The sequence below is a fragment of the Pithys albifrons genome, chromosome 9, assembly GCF_047495875.1.
Source record: "Pithys albifrons albifrons isolate INPA30051 chromosome 9, PitAlb_v1, whole genome shotgun sequence".
Lineage (NCBI taxonomy): Eukaryota > Metazoa > Chordata > Aves > Passeriformes > Thamnophilidae > Pithys > Pithys albifrons.
Window position 1 is genome coordinate 20,218,536 of NC_092466.1, and position 14,313 is coordinate 20,232,848.

Here is a 14,313-nt window from a genome sequence, read left to right on the forward strand (position 1 = left end):
AAACTCATAAAAGCCCTGGACAAAGGAAATGGGGAGCGCATTCAGTGCATTACACAGGGTGAAATAATTGAAAAACATGGCTCAGATAGGGTCAAGTGATGGCAAACTTTAAGAATAGTGTTTCAACTTGCATTCTAGGAAAAAGCCTCAGAGGAACTGAAATCTGATAATAGAGAGTATACCTTGCTTTGGAGTGACAGAGATAAATGAAGTTGTCACAAAGGCTTTAAGATCAGAGGAGGGTTTGAAATAATAAAACACCCGAAGGCTGCACAGAACAGAGGGGGTGGAGATCACCACTCAGGGTATGCTTATTAAATCCTGAAGTTTCAAGGAATCAGGTTTGCAATTCCTAACATTTTAAGACTTCAGTAAAATGAACCTCCCTGTCATTTTTGCTGGGAGTGCCTTGATGTGCTGGTTGGTTCTAATACTGTCTCAAAGGCCACCTGCAAACAAGGAAGGCCAAGAAGGCTTAGGAGAATTCACCACTGTTCGAGCTGTAGGGTCTGATGCTAGCACAGCAGGTTCCTTTGTCACAGGAAATGGTTATCCTTGTGGTTGGGAGAGAATAGGAAATGTCTTGGGCTGATGATTTGATTTCAGCTGATAGAGCACAGCTGTCTTGGAGAGTGTATGTAATACTTCATATCTGCTTTACCTCTGAGCATCCTCTGGATAAACTCAGGTCTCTAGAGCCCAGCTTGCCACTTACCTTGCTGTTGTATTTGCATCCTTGCTTTTGAAAGTGCTGTGTTAGAATCAGTTCTGATAATGGGATTAGCTAAACCATTATTTCTCATGCCAGCAAGATGATGGCTTATTTTATCTCAAAACTCTGCTTTCAGGACTGTGTTACATTCATGGTCACATGTAAGCAGTTGATATGTACCAGAGAAATCAGATGTAAATTAAATCAAACTATCCCTTTGAGTAAACTAAGCTGTGGTAGAAGTTAGAGGTATTATTTCAGGGATGAATTTGGACCTGCCTCATGTTGCACAAGCCTTATATCAGGACTCTTCCTTTGCTACTGGGGCATAGGGCTTGTGCAGCATTCTTCAGTCTCCCACTGCTATTCTAGTTTTGCAGTTGTCAAATATGTGCAGCACCAAATGATACCAAAAGAGTAACACAGCTGTATTACTTCTGCTTGGCTTGTTTGTGGCTTGCATGTCCCATGCTTTGGCTCTCCTCTCATCTTTAGCAGTGTTACCTGCACAGCCTCCCAGCAATGATTTGGGGAGGGGAAGCCTGAAAGCACACTGCTTTCTCTCTGCTCTCCGTCAGTGCCAGAGTAGCACAGCTATATCTGTGGAGGCAGTGAGAGGAGCTGCACATTTAGGAGGAAGTGATGAGGTCACGCAGTCCCAGATCCCATGGTCCTCACGGCTGAGGAAGATGACCTAACATCACATTAAATGGGATAAAGTATCCAAGGAGCACCCCCTCAAAAAGAGAGTAGGAAGTTCATGAGGATAGTGAGACTGTCAGCCCCTTGTGATCTGGATGGTCCCTTGCACAAAAGGTATAAAGATCCTGTAGTAAAGGTTGAGATAACAGCCTTGTTGGGGTTTGTGAAAGATTGTGCTGGTATCAGAATTGCCACCACCTGGGTGGCAGAGCAAGGACACTGTGCTGAGCTTTGCAATTCCAAAGTTCATTTCTGGACACTGAGATGGGACAGAGGCAATTCTATGAACACTGAGGTTTTTCTCCCTATTCTGGTGGATCAATGTGCAATTAGCACCCATATGTTCTCAGCTATTAGGCCCATGCCCCTTAGATTATTTATGTAGATTGAAAATTTCTGTAGGCTCTGCTGCTCCCCTCTGTTATTTGTTAATTACCATGTTGTATCATTCTTCCCCACTCCCCGTCCTTATTAGCATACTTCAGGAGGGTCATCTGGCCACCAAAAATACTGTAGCCCCAAGAGGGATATAAGATACGTGACATCTGCACAGAGCAACCTTGTTTTTCACTGGTATTGCACAAAGATAAAGAGCATCTGACTTCTGCTGTGAGTTTCCATGTTGTAAATCTGTGGGATGCTCAGGTGAGGAGGAACTGTGAGTAGCAAGCAGCGAAGTGTGCCTCAGAGGCTGCATTTCCCCTGGGTTCTGTGACCTTGCCACTTCACCAAAGGACTCCATAGCATGCTTTAAAATGCAGCAGCTGGAAGAGCAGCCAGAATTGAGGATGGTCACAGGCCTGAAGTGGGTTGGTGGTGTCAAAAAGGAAGCTGGAAACCTGGGATCAGAGCCTGCCTTGACCTGACCAGTTCGAGCCCCCCCTCTCCGTCCCTTGGAGATGTGACACATGCAGAGTGTAGCACAATCTGCTCCTTGCATCTCAGCCACTGTGCCAAGGGGGATCCAGGGTGATGCTGGCAGGGGGAAGCCCTGCAATACGAGTCTGTGTCTGATCCCATAGCCTAATCTTTAGGACACATGCCTCAGATCCAGTTATGGGATCCAACTGCCATTTCCAAGAGTGGTTCCCTTGTTGGATATCCAGCAGCCATCAGATACAACACGGAAGAGAACAGTGCTGGAGTCTCGTAAGTGTAGGTCTCCTCAGGGGTGAAGTGATGTATTCTCTGGATAAAATGGTTGGGTTTGGGTTTTGCCTATCCTGCCATTTTGTCTGGCAGGATTTTGATGAAGCATTTGAAATTTTGCCAAAAGTAAATGTCAATAAACTTCTAAAGGTGACCATGATAAAAGAAAGAGGTGCTAAAAGAACAAACTAAAGAAAGAGACACAGCTGTGAAAAGGTTGGTGAGAGGTAACAAATGAATTCCTACAAATTTCACGCACAGGATTGAACTTAGCTAGTATTTTTTAATGAGTTTGTAAGAGGAGTTATAACACTATAGGGAGACTCCTGGTCATATGTTTGCACAGAAGAGACACAAACTGAAAACAGAACTCGGCTCAGGAGAATGGAACTGGGTTCAAATGCTGCATCAAAACTGAGAAGCAAAGAAACATGGAAACCCACCAGTCAAGGTTTGAACACCACTTTGCTCCATACGTGCAGTGAAAATGAAAGTGCCCAGAAGGTAGCCTTGTGTTTGACAAATCTGTTCCTGAAGCACTTGACATGTTAAAATGGTTTCAGATATATCTTTCAGTGAAGGCTATGAACCTAAATTTAGGAACTTCAGGGCTGACAGCACTTGTGCAAAAATCAAACTGATGCAAGAGTTCTTTGAAATCTTATGTAAAGGAAAGATGAAACCAAGGAAGATGTTCATGAGTTCTGGTCCCCTTCTGTGTAGTAACATTATCCATGGAAAGGATTGGAGTGCAGCAGCAAGGACTCCTTGTTTAAATCTCAGGAGAAGGCAGATCTCTGGGCTGGGATTCTGCAGCTACCTCAGGTGTGCCATGCAATAGCTGGCAATTTTGCACTTCTGGGTGTTATTTTAAAAGTAGCAGTAGACTAGAAATTATTGCTGAGCAGTTTTGAATTTTTTCTATGTCTCTAGGTAAATGCATGTCCTGAATGTGGGAGAGCCTTGAAATCTAAGTCACAATATAGCAAATGGTTGAGTTTCTGCTTGACCCGAAGAGATGTAAAAGACCTTCCCTGACCTGTCTGGGTGAGAATAGCCCACTATCATCACACTTCTGCAAAAGACCTGGTCCCTTTTAAGAGCAGCATAGGCTGTCCCAATTGCTATGTAGCCACAAGATATAAGTAACTTACAATGTACGTAAGACAGGCCACAACACATCTTGGGTAGCTTCAGTTTTAGAAGCTCAAGCAGAGAATCCAGAAGTGTACTCTGCAATGTTGCTCAGCAGTCCAAGACACAGCAGCCATGCTGGTGAGGCACAAGGCACTTTGCAACTGGACTTGCCAGAACAGAAGCGGGCAGAGCCAACAATAACTTCCAACTATAGACTTTGTTTGCTTCCTCTGTATTTGAAAGTTAGTGGCTCATAATGCCCACCTAGTCTTATCTGTGGGCAGAGGGCCTCATACTGAAACTGCTAACAAAGTATGATTTGACTAGTTACTGCCATACACTAGTTAATTCAGCACAGCACCTCAGGTCTAAATGAGTACCATGAGTAAAGCACTTCTGGAGTGGTTTTAATTAGCTGTTCTGCATATCTATCACTAGAAATTCACAATAACCCAGAGACCAGCTAGGCAAAGTGCCTGACAGCAAGGAAATGAGAAGCTTGGTTTGATCACAGAGCAATGGTGAAAGGATATTGAGATCAGCCAAAGCCCCAGCCTGGCTCCTCTCAGCACAGCAGCGTGGAGGAAGATTATCGGTGAGGTAACAGCATGTGGTATTTGTTTGCTTGATGAAAATACAACAGTGCTAGTGGTCCTGGTGTCTAAGTGCCAAGTGTGCAGTGTCACTGCTATGACTTCATTTCTCTGAAGTTGGAGTCTGGAAGAAGCACAGACAGCTCTTCTGTTGTTAATCATAGCAGGTGCTTGGTGTACTCAGGGTGGGGCCTGTGAAATTGTGGGATTTTTAGACAGCTTTGTGTGAATGGGGAGTTGGTTGTGTACGTGCAGTTCTGATGTGTAGATATGCCAGCAGTTGGTGGTGCAAAGACAACAGGGTGTTTGAAGAGCTTAGAGTACAGGGAATAAAGCATGGGCACATATGGGGGTCTAGCCCTGAGGAAAGGGGGAGTTGTACACAGATTTGCAGATTTGGTGTATATATAAAAAGGGTGCAGTATGCTGTGAGTCATCATCCCTGGAAGTGTTAAAAAACCCATGCGGGTATGGCACTTAACAGACATGGTTTAATGGTGAACTTGGTTGGACTTGATGACTTTAAAGGTCTTTTCCAAATTTAACGATTCTGTGATAGACTGAGTAACTTTGGGTGATGAAGAGAGAGGGATATATGCAGTGTGCCTGTGAGGGTAGATCTGTGCAGTGTGTTGAGGCAGTGTAGTATGCATGGAAGAAACAGAAGAGCAGCTATGCCTGCAGACCGGGGTGGTTTTGAGGTGAGGTACAGAGTGCAGAGCAGTTTGAGATGAAGTCCTGTGAGCGTAGAAGTGGTGAGGCACACTGAGCCGTGCGAAGGTGAGGTGTGCCCGGCAGGAGCAGGGCTGCTGTGCTGAGCAGGGTGCTGCAGAGCTCTGGGCTCCGTGTTGGATTGCCAACTGTGAAGGCTATGAAGAGTGGAGGGCTGTGTGAAGTGTGTTGGCGTGGAGCTGGGTGCACAGCGGGAGGACAGGGGCAATGAGGAGGCTGAGTGCAGGGTGAGGGGCAGGGTTGGAGTGCAGGATGCAGGGTAGCTATGTCAGGGTAGGGGCACAGTGCAGCTGAGGCTGTTCGGGAGGGCTGTGTAGGGCGCTGGGCAAGGGGCGGGCAGCGCCGTGCGGTGGCGGAGGAGGCGGCGGCGCCGGGCAGGGTCCGGGCTCAGGCAGGAGCGCGGCTCAGCAGCGCTGGTCCGGTCGGTGGGACCGTGCAGAGCCGAGCCGAGCTGAGCTGGGGGGACCATGCCGTCCTACACGGTCACGGTGGCCACGGGCACCCAGTGGTTCGCGGGCACCGACGACTACGTGTACCTGACCCTGCAGGGCACGTCGGGCTGCAGCGAGAGGCACCTCCTGGACAAGCCCTTCTACAACGACTTCGAGCGTGGCGCGGTGAGTCCCGCCCGCCCCGGGGCTGCCCCGAGCGAGACAGCGCGTTTGTCCCCTCAGTGCCTCGGGCCGGACCCGCGGACGGTGCAGCATCAGCGGCACCTCGACTGCTCCCTGTCTGGCGCCCCGAGGGGCTGGGAAGGGCTGGGCTTTCTTCAAACCCTGTCCCCATGTGCCGGAGCTCCGGAGAGGGACCCCGAGACTGAGGTCCCTGCTGCCATTCCCGGCCTCCCATCTTCCGCAGTCCTGTCCCATGGGTTAGCCCTGGTAGTGGTCAGTCCTAAGGAAAAGATGGGGCGCTTTGGTACTTGCTTACAACGAACTTTCAGATCTCGTTGTACTTTCTTTACAACTACCTAAAGAACATTGTGTGCTTCCTCTTGATAGGTGTCAAGATCAGTATTTACTAGTAGTCAGAGCCCTGATATCTCTAAGGAATTAGAGGCAAGTTCTTCCAGTAGGCATTACAACGCCTGCCAAGGAAACTTGTAGGGCAACTTCAATGGAAGTTTAAAACCAGCTTGATTGTTTTAAGTGTGAGAATGAAATTGTGACTGGGCTATCACCTATGCTCTTCTTCCTAACCTAGATCTATGATGTGTGTTGTGCCCTATCCTCTCTGTGGTCTTACCACAGTATTTGGACTATCTATATGTAATTACTTATACTGTGAGCACTGCTTTAGAATGTCATTTTATTTGCCTGTGGAAATAATAGACTCAGGCCTCTTTTTCCCCTCCTAAAATGTGTATTTTATTTGGAAACCTAATTCACAGTTTCCAAAAAGTCTGCTTAAGCAGACTTAAGCACCTTTGAAAGTTTTAAAGAAGTGTTTATAAGTCACTTTGGAAGTGAGACCCACCTCTACATGTGCTCTTATGGTGCTGCTTTGCATTTAGGTGTTTTTTCAACCCAGGAGTTCACAGCCTAAGTTAAGTACATGGTCTCTTCTGTGTTAGACATTGCAGAGTATGGTTAACAGAAGTCAGCATTTTGAGTAGGTATTGATGGCATGTGTAGCTATAGTCCCAGATGTTTACCAGTTGCTGCTATTAATTTTCTTTCATAAGTAAACAGTCATTAGCTTATAACTTTGTTACCTAAGTCTTCAACATGTACATCCAGTCATTCTTTCTCTGTTATCTGGTGAATAGTCACATGCTTTAAACAAAGCTGAACAGCATTAGCAAAAGAGCTTGAAGGAGACCTCAAACTGTCCTACAAACAGAGGGTTGGGGTGCTCTCCCAGGAGGGCTGAACCCTGTCCAGCTGAGGAAGTAACCACCAGGGTCTCCAGTGACCAGGCAGGTTGTATTTCTGGGCTACAAAAGAGGATTTCCCTGTCTGAGAGATGGCTGTGATGGAGAGCCTGGTAGTACTTTGATCATCTGACTGGATTAGAGAATAACGTGATCTGAGCATTCAGTATATGCCCATCAGCAACTCTTGGACTGCCATGGCACCAAGTCCAGCAGAAGCAGAGATCCACCCTGCTGGGTGAAGAAGCAATGAACAGCAGTTGGGGATGTCAGTAGCAAAAAATGTTCAGGCAGTTTTTTCAGCACGTATTTATTGCGGGCAATGATGGTAACTCCACATTCCATGAAGTGTCTGGCTCATTGAACACTTGAAGTATAATGTGCTAAATTTTGGGTTTGAAGATGTTTTCTTGAGGAGCACAGCATGTTTATCCAGGCACCTGTTCAGGTTACATGGTGCCCAAAACACTGTGAATCTTAGTAATATGTTGTGCAAGAAAAAAAAGAAAAAAAGTACCAGTGTGGAATCCAAAAAATAAAACTGAAGCAGGCCAGAAGACTTTGAAATTGGTTGGTTTGCAAATGAAGACACTGTTTTCACAATTCTGCCTTTACTGTTTCTTTCAATAACATCTCTATAATTTTCTTTTCTGCAAAGCACTTCAATTGTTAATACATTTGCCAAAAAAAAAAATGAAAGACACTTTATAGAGTGGATGACCAGAATTTTGTAAGGCTTTGTCTACTTTCCAGGGTATTTTTTCTAAATGTCGAGCCAGCCTCTGTAGTTCTATTGTCCTGGTAATGTCTTCATTTGCATTATTGCAAATTGTGCATATTACTAGATACGAGGAAAGAGGGCTTGGGTCAGTTCTGAGTAGGAGATTTGCAAGACAGATGTTGATTGAGGGAAAAGTATGTGGAAAAATCTGAAAAGATTTGCACAAGGTAGCTCCATTGTAGTTTTTGTCTGCCTGACTTCAAGTAATGGACACAGGCAATGCTGAATTGCTGATCATACCTGATTTGCTTTACTTAGTGTCTTTTGAATGAGTTCCTTTGCTGATGAGTTGTTTCAAAGCAAGTGTTAGGGTGTTGTTCAATTTTCACTTTTCTTCCTGTTCCCCCTTCAACTGCTTTTGGCTTTTGTTGAAAGAAATGCACTCACAAGTGCTTCCAGAAGGGAAATATAGTTCTTTCTACTTAGAGCTTTGTGCTTATAGAAAGAGGGGTTGTCAGTGCCATCCTTTTTCCTCCGGTATAAGGACAGACAGTAGGAATCTCTCCTCAGAAAGAGAAAACTTAGGTTTTGAATGAGATTAAATTGCTTAAACAAGGTGCTGCAGGAGGTTAGGCAGTTCAATAGTCTTCATAGTCTTCATTAATTCTGTTCTCTCACTCTAATTTCAAACTGTATAAAAACTCTGAGCATCTCTGGCTTACCATGCACTCATCTTAGTGTTTCAACAAGATACCTTATATAACAAATGTCATAGAAACCTTGAGCTATCAACTGTCAATTCTTACCTGGACCTTTTATCCTCTCAGTAACCTGAGACACCTTTACTGTATTAGCAAAATTGTCATCTCAGGTAAGCCCATGGCATTGCTGATTTGGAGGCTCTGTGAAATACCAGGAGAGAGCCCTCCTTTTCAGAAGTGCCATTGAAATAGGATTTATGATGGTCAAAAAAAAGATTAAAAACCTTCGGGAACACTGAGGTTAATTGCATATCCTTTTTGCATTACATCAACAGTAACTATTTTAGGGCTCTTGAAATATTGCCAAGTAGATTGTTATCAGAGGAATTAGTTTCTTCTGAAGATTGGCTGTCAATGTGATATTTCTATCAACTCTTTGGATCTGATTCTCATTACTCTTTAAGTCTTATGTGTACGTATGTATGTATGACATAGGAAATACAGAAAAATGTATGTGTAAATGTGGATTTTTAAAAATTATATCTTTAGCTGAACCTTTAAAGAAGATGAATTTAAAAAGAAATTAAAGGTATCTTGGGCAACAAGAAGGTGCTCAGAAAATAAGACTAATTTGAGACTTACTGTGCCACGCTAATCACCTGGCAGCAATGCGTTTTCGTGAGGACTTGAGCTAAAAATACTGCAGTACATTTTCCCTAACCAGACAGTGGTTTTGATCACCTTATTCTTCCTCTGTACACAATTAGCCCCAGAATTTGAAATGAGTGAGAAGATGGAGCACAAAAATCCTAAGTAGCTGAATAAAAAGAGAATCTGATCCAGATGCAGTTTATCATTTGCTTCTGTAGGTCATTACGTTACTCTTTAGAGGTTTGAATTCCCTTTTATAATGACAAACACAAATGGGTAATAATTCACTTAGGTTTGTGGATTTGTTTGGACTGTGTCTCTGCAAGGCTTCCAGCTTCTGACTGCCAAATGCAACAACAACAGGATAAAATTGAAGGAGAAAATTTATTTTTTGGTTTAATTGCAGAAAGAGGTGCTCAAGCAGGAAGTGACTGAGTTTGAGATAACGCGGTATGACAGCCTGTGATGAGGGACTCTTCTGCAAAGTGCCATCTGCTCCTGGGAAGATATACAAAATTGCAGAAGTACTAAGTGTGAATCCTGAGCCTGGTAAAGAGTTTATTGACAGTTTTTATTGAGAAAACCAGGAGTTGCAGGGAAATGAATATGGAATAGAAATGCTGCAAATGCTGCCTGTTTCTGGAAAGACTTGAAGAATGGAAATCAATCTGAGCATGCTCTTCAGATTTTTCAGTTATCATCCAGAATTCTTTGTGCCAGTTGACAAGAGTGAAGTGAGACTATTAGGCATGAGGTGAAAGGCAAAGATGAGGGAGGTGTGGTATTTCAAAGCAACATTGTGGGCGAGGGGAATATCCATTTACGTAGCCAGGAGTACAGGGGTATTTCCTGGAGTCACCGACTGTCACAATTAATGTGATTTCTGAGAAAAGCCAATCAAGATTTTTCAGTGTCCAAAATCATAAATCATCAAGGGAATTAATTTATCTTTGTACATTATCCTTTTACCTATTCTGGGATGGGGTGATGAGGCTGAAGAGTCAGGAACTTAAACTTTAAAACAAATGTTTGAAATTACTGTATTTGTTTGCTCTTCAGAGAGAACTATATCTTTTCTGCTATGGAGATGCAAGAGAAAGTGATAAGCATCATTATAATGTTTTGCTTGAAATCTCAGGTCTGTAATTTTCATCTCTCAGCTCACAACCAAGCAGACAAATGCCGTCATCCCAAGCTTGCCAAGGACTGCCATACTATTTGTGGGACAGTCTGTTACCACCTGGTGTGTCTAGGTGTGCTGTTGGCATGAACATTGCAAAATTTTATTTAAGACATGATTGGCTTCCTTTTTAAAAGAAACAGTTCAATGTCTTTTGCTTTGATACACATGGGGAGAATATTGGCTCAGACTAAGATTCGTTGCAGTATAACAGTCATAACCTGACAGTTTCAAAGCTGATTGAAGAACATCTTTGGAAAGAGACAAGCGAAGACAATGTTTCATTTTCTGTAGGGTGGACTTTGAAACCTAAAGGGCTTTTTATTTTTCTCTGACATCTATGAGTCAATTAGATATGACATACTTTATGAAGGCTGGTGTTTTATGTAATGGATTGTGATAGAACTCAGTTCTGTCATCTCAAACTTTGGTGTACAGATAGATGTCTTCCTTTCAAAATGGTTATCAAAGCTGATAATTTATGAATGGCTCATACACAATGGTGCTTTGCATCAATAATGTGGCAAATTTGGGTTAAAATTATAAAGGGACATATTCCTGTGTAACGTGCTCTAGGTGACTCTGCTGTGGCAGGAGGTTTGGACTAAATGAACTCCACAGATCTCTTCCAACCTTAACAATTTTGTGATAGGTCTGTGTGCACTGTCCTAAATCTGTCAGGCAGTTTAGCGAGGCCCTTAGGTCAGCATTCATAGCAGCTGTTGTGCTGGGTGGGGGTGCTCAGCATGGGGAAGAAGTGCAGCATCATGTCCTGACCACGTAGCTGCCACTTCTTCAGTAGCCCTGCTGCAGCAGTCATTGAGAAAAGGAGAGTGGGGTATTCAGTGGCTTCCTCAGCCTGACAAGGTTCAGAGCTGTGGCCCCCAAACCTCAGGAAAGCTTGGTGTCGAGACAGCACCGGGACTGGTCTGCTCCTCTATTGGATCACTGCAAGACCAGTAATTGGAGATTTCAGGGTCCTGTCCTTGTAGTTCACTGATGAGGAGCAGGCATGTGTGGACCTCACAGGTTTCAGTACCAGCTCAGTACAAAGGCTGTGACCAGACCCTTAGCATGAAAAAGGACTAAACAGACAAGCTACTGTGCAGGCCTGGGCTGATGTCCCTCTCTGTTGCAGGAGTCAGGCTTTTGAGGAAGGAGCTAAACCACATTTCCACATGCTGGTTTGTTTTCTGTGAAAGAATGAAGTGCCTCCAGAGCTAGATGGGGTTCTTGTGAGGCTTGTTTTCAGTTAGCTACTTGAATTCCTTTGTACATCTGAGCCATACGAACATAAAATGTATCATTTTCCGAATCTTAACTGTACAAACATTAAATGTACCATTGTCCTCATTTTAAATATGGAGAACTGAAGAAGAGACAGCAAAAGACAAAGCAGATTCAGGTGGTCTGGATACTGTTCTTGGTCTGAAACATACAACTAGATATACATACAACTAGATTCCTTGTCCAAAGTTTTAATCTCATTATCATCTTTCCACTCCAGTTGCATGAGTTCCCTAGCAGTTCCTCTTTCAGCTATTGCTAAGAGAACAGTGAATGGTTTCATGACCTGCATATTTTTTCTCAGACTTGCAAACATTTCAAGGAGTAATACCATTTTTTAGATTGCATACCAAAATGTTTCTCCTTTTCTGGAGTGTTTTACATGTTCTTGTTTGTTCTTTTAATAATCTTTCTGTTGCATTGCAGTCCAATAATAGGTCTTCCTTTTCTCACCAACCTGAATCTGGAAAGTCATATCAGGAAAGACCAGGTATGCCTGTGTAATGCTGGTGATGCTTCCTGCATGTGCAGTGGATCACTGACTGTATTCTGCTCTGCAGGTTGACTCCTATGATGTGACTGTGGAAGAAGACCTTGGAGAAATTCAGCTAATAAAAATTGAGAAGCGAAAATATTGGTACCAGGATGACTGGTACCTTAAGTATGTCACTGTTAAAACACCAGTGGGTGACTATTTGGAGTTCCCATGTTACCGTTGGATTACAGATGAAAAGGAGGTTGTCCTTCGAGATGGAAGAGGTGAGAGCCATAAGAAACCAGATTTCCTGAAGAGCATCTGGAATTCTTCCATCTCTCCTTCCCCTTTCTCCATGTACTTCCCTATCTTCTCATATGGAGACCACTGCCAGTCCCCAGCTGCATCCTAGAGAATCCCTACTGACTAGGAATACTTTCTGAGCAGCTCACTGGGCTCGGCACTGACAGTGGAGTTGGGTATTTTGGGAAGCACATACAAGGAAGATTCCTCACTCTGGCTGGTTACACTGGTCTTGAATTTGAAGGCTGACCCTAATGCCAAATTTTGTCTGCTCCACATCCTCGTTGTTGAAGCCCTTTTGATCTAATCAGAATTAGTATTCAGTGTTTGTTTCATACTAAGCTCCTAAGTGGCCTATGATTAATTGCATGTAAATTGCCCTGTTTTCATAAGAGTGAAATAAAATCCCAGAGTAGGCTGCTCGGCAGGTACAAGGACCGACTGGAAGCAGCAGCTTACTTTTCACTCCTCTTTGCGTGCTGGCAAGTCCAGGACAAGGATAATGGTTATAACTGCTGCAAGTAGTGGTGACCAACTGAGTAAAGCCTTTTAACTGTCTCTGACCACCTGCTTGCTGTGATTAGGGTTGGGGCAGATATTTGTCACTGATATTTTCTTGTTCCCCTTTGTGCTACCTGGGGTAGGCTGGCTGCTGTAGTGGTCTGGAGCATGAGTGCCTGAAAACAGCTGAAACAAATATGAGATGATAGGAGATAAATGTTTATCTTCTCCTTAAGTTTTTGGCTACTCCCAGATGAGGAATTTTGTATTTGAAGCCTTTTGCCTATAATTACAACTATGTGTCAGTTTATTTTTGATCTCCAAGAGGGAATTTCCATTTTTCATAATTTGATTTGTAACATCTGTAACACTTTGCCTGGAAGGCATCTTTGCGTGGCTTTCAGAGGATGGTAAGGGAAAGGACAAGAGCAAATGAAACCCTCTTGGTAACTGAAACACAACCAGCTGGAAACCATTAGCCATATTATCAGCTGTATTATCTCTGATATCTCCAGACCCAGACCCCAAACAGCTATTGTCATGAAACTCCTGCTGGTTTTATCTGCCCTACTATTTGTGTATGTAAAGTGAGTCTTGTACCTTTCCCTTTCTGTGATCACTAAGGAAGTCTTTGTGTTATTTAATGGCATATTGAATTCATGGTCAGAAGACCAAAATGTCTGGAAATAAAACCTCATTGTTACTCTTTCTGTTCTCCTGACAGGAAGATATGATTATTGCCCCAGGCTGACAGGGAAGAGCACAGCTCTCTCTCAGGAGGGAGGTTCAGTGATGTTTCCTGGATATGTCTTTTAGCAGAGAAGATGAACTGGAACAATATTGAGGTTTCTCTTACTGATGAAATTTCTCTGAAATACTGAACTGTAAAATTAATTCCTATGACCCTCTTCAGACCATTTAACACTAGATACATACAGCAGGTATCTACACTAGAAATCCACATTTTACATAAATGTTGAGACAGATGCTCCCAGCTTGAGCTAGTTGCCCCTTGGAAGCACCATCTTAGGAGTTTATCTGCTTCCACAGATTCTCTAAGGACCTGTCTTTCTACTCAAAGTACGAAATTGGATCATGTAAGCGTTTCCCACAGAAAATTTGTAAAAGTATAGATTAGAAGTTTCAAGGTTTGAAAACTTTGCTGTCCTTCTCAACTTCTGGGCAGTGGCAGTAGAGGAGCCTCATAACCCTGTCTCTTTTCCCTGTTTCACAGCAAAGCTACCCCGAGATGACAAGACTCAGATTCTCAAGCAGCACAGACGCAAAGAGCTCGAGTCTCGTCAGAAAATGTACCGGTGAGTTTCCCACTCCTCCCCAGAAGGTCCAGGGTCTGTTCTCATCAGCTCAAGTTCGGCAGAGTATGTTCAGATTATCATACTTGACTCCTGGATGAGAGAAAGCATAAGTTACCATGTTAGCCATATCTGATTTTTACTTAGACGGAAGTCGCTCTAAGTGATGATCATCCTGGTGCAAGGGGCATTATGAGATACTTGAATCTCACATAAGCCTGTCTGGAAGGCTTAAGTGGGAATTCAGTGATACAGCCTTAGTGTGGGCCCTCTGGCACACAGT

The 14,313-nt window shown here is 43.6% G+C and overlaps 1 protein-coding gene across 1 annotated transcript in view; it reads left to right on the plus strand.

The window, feature by feature from the left end:
- Nucleotides 1–5,389: 5,389 nt before the first annotated feature.
- The window catches only part of ALOX5 (arachidonate 5-lipoxygenase), a 32,271-nt gene continuing 23,347 nt past the window's right edge, over nucleotides 5,390–14,313 (plus strand). The window contains exons 1-3 of the mRNA XM_071563382.1: nucleotides 5,390–5,642; nucleotides 11,999–12,197; nucleotides 13,952–14,033. Coding sequence (XP_071419483.1) covers nucleotides 5,493–5,642; nucleotides 11,999–12,197; nucleotides 13,952–14,033 — 431 coding nt within the window. The 5' untranslated portion in view covers nucleotides 5,390–5,492. The remainder of the gene's footprint in view (nucleotides 5,643–11,998; nucleotides 12,198–13,951; nucleotides 14,034–14,313) is intronic.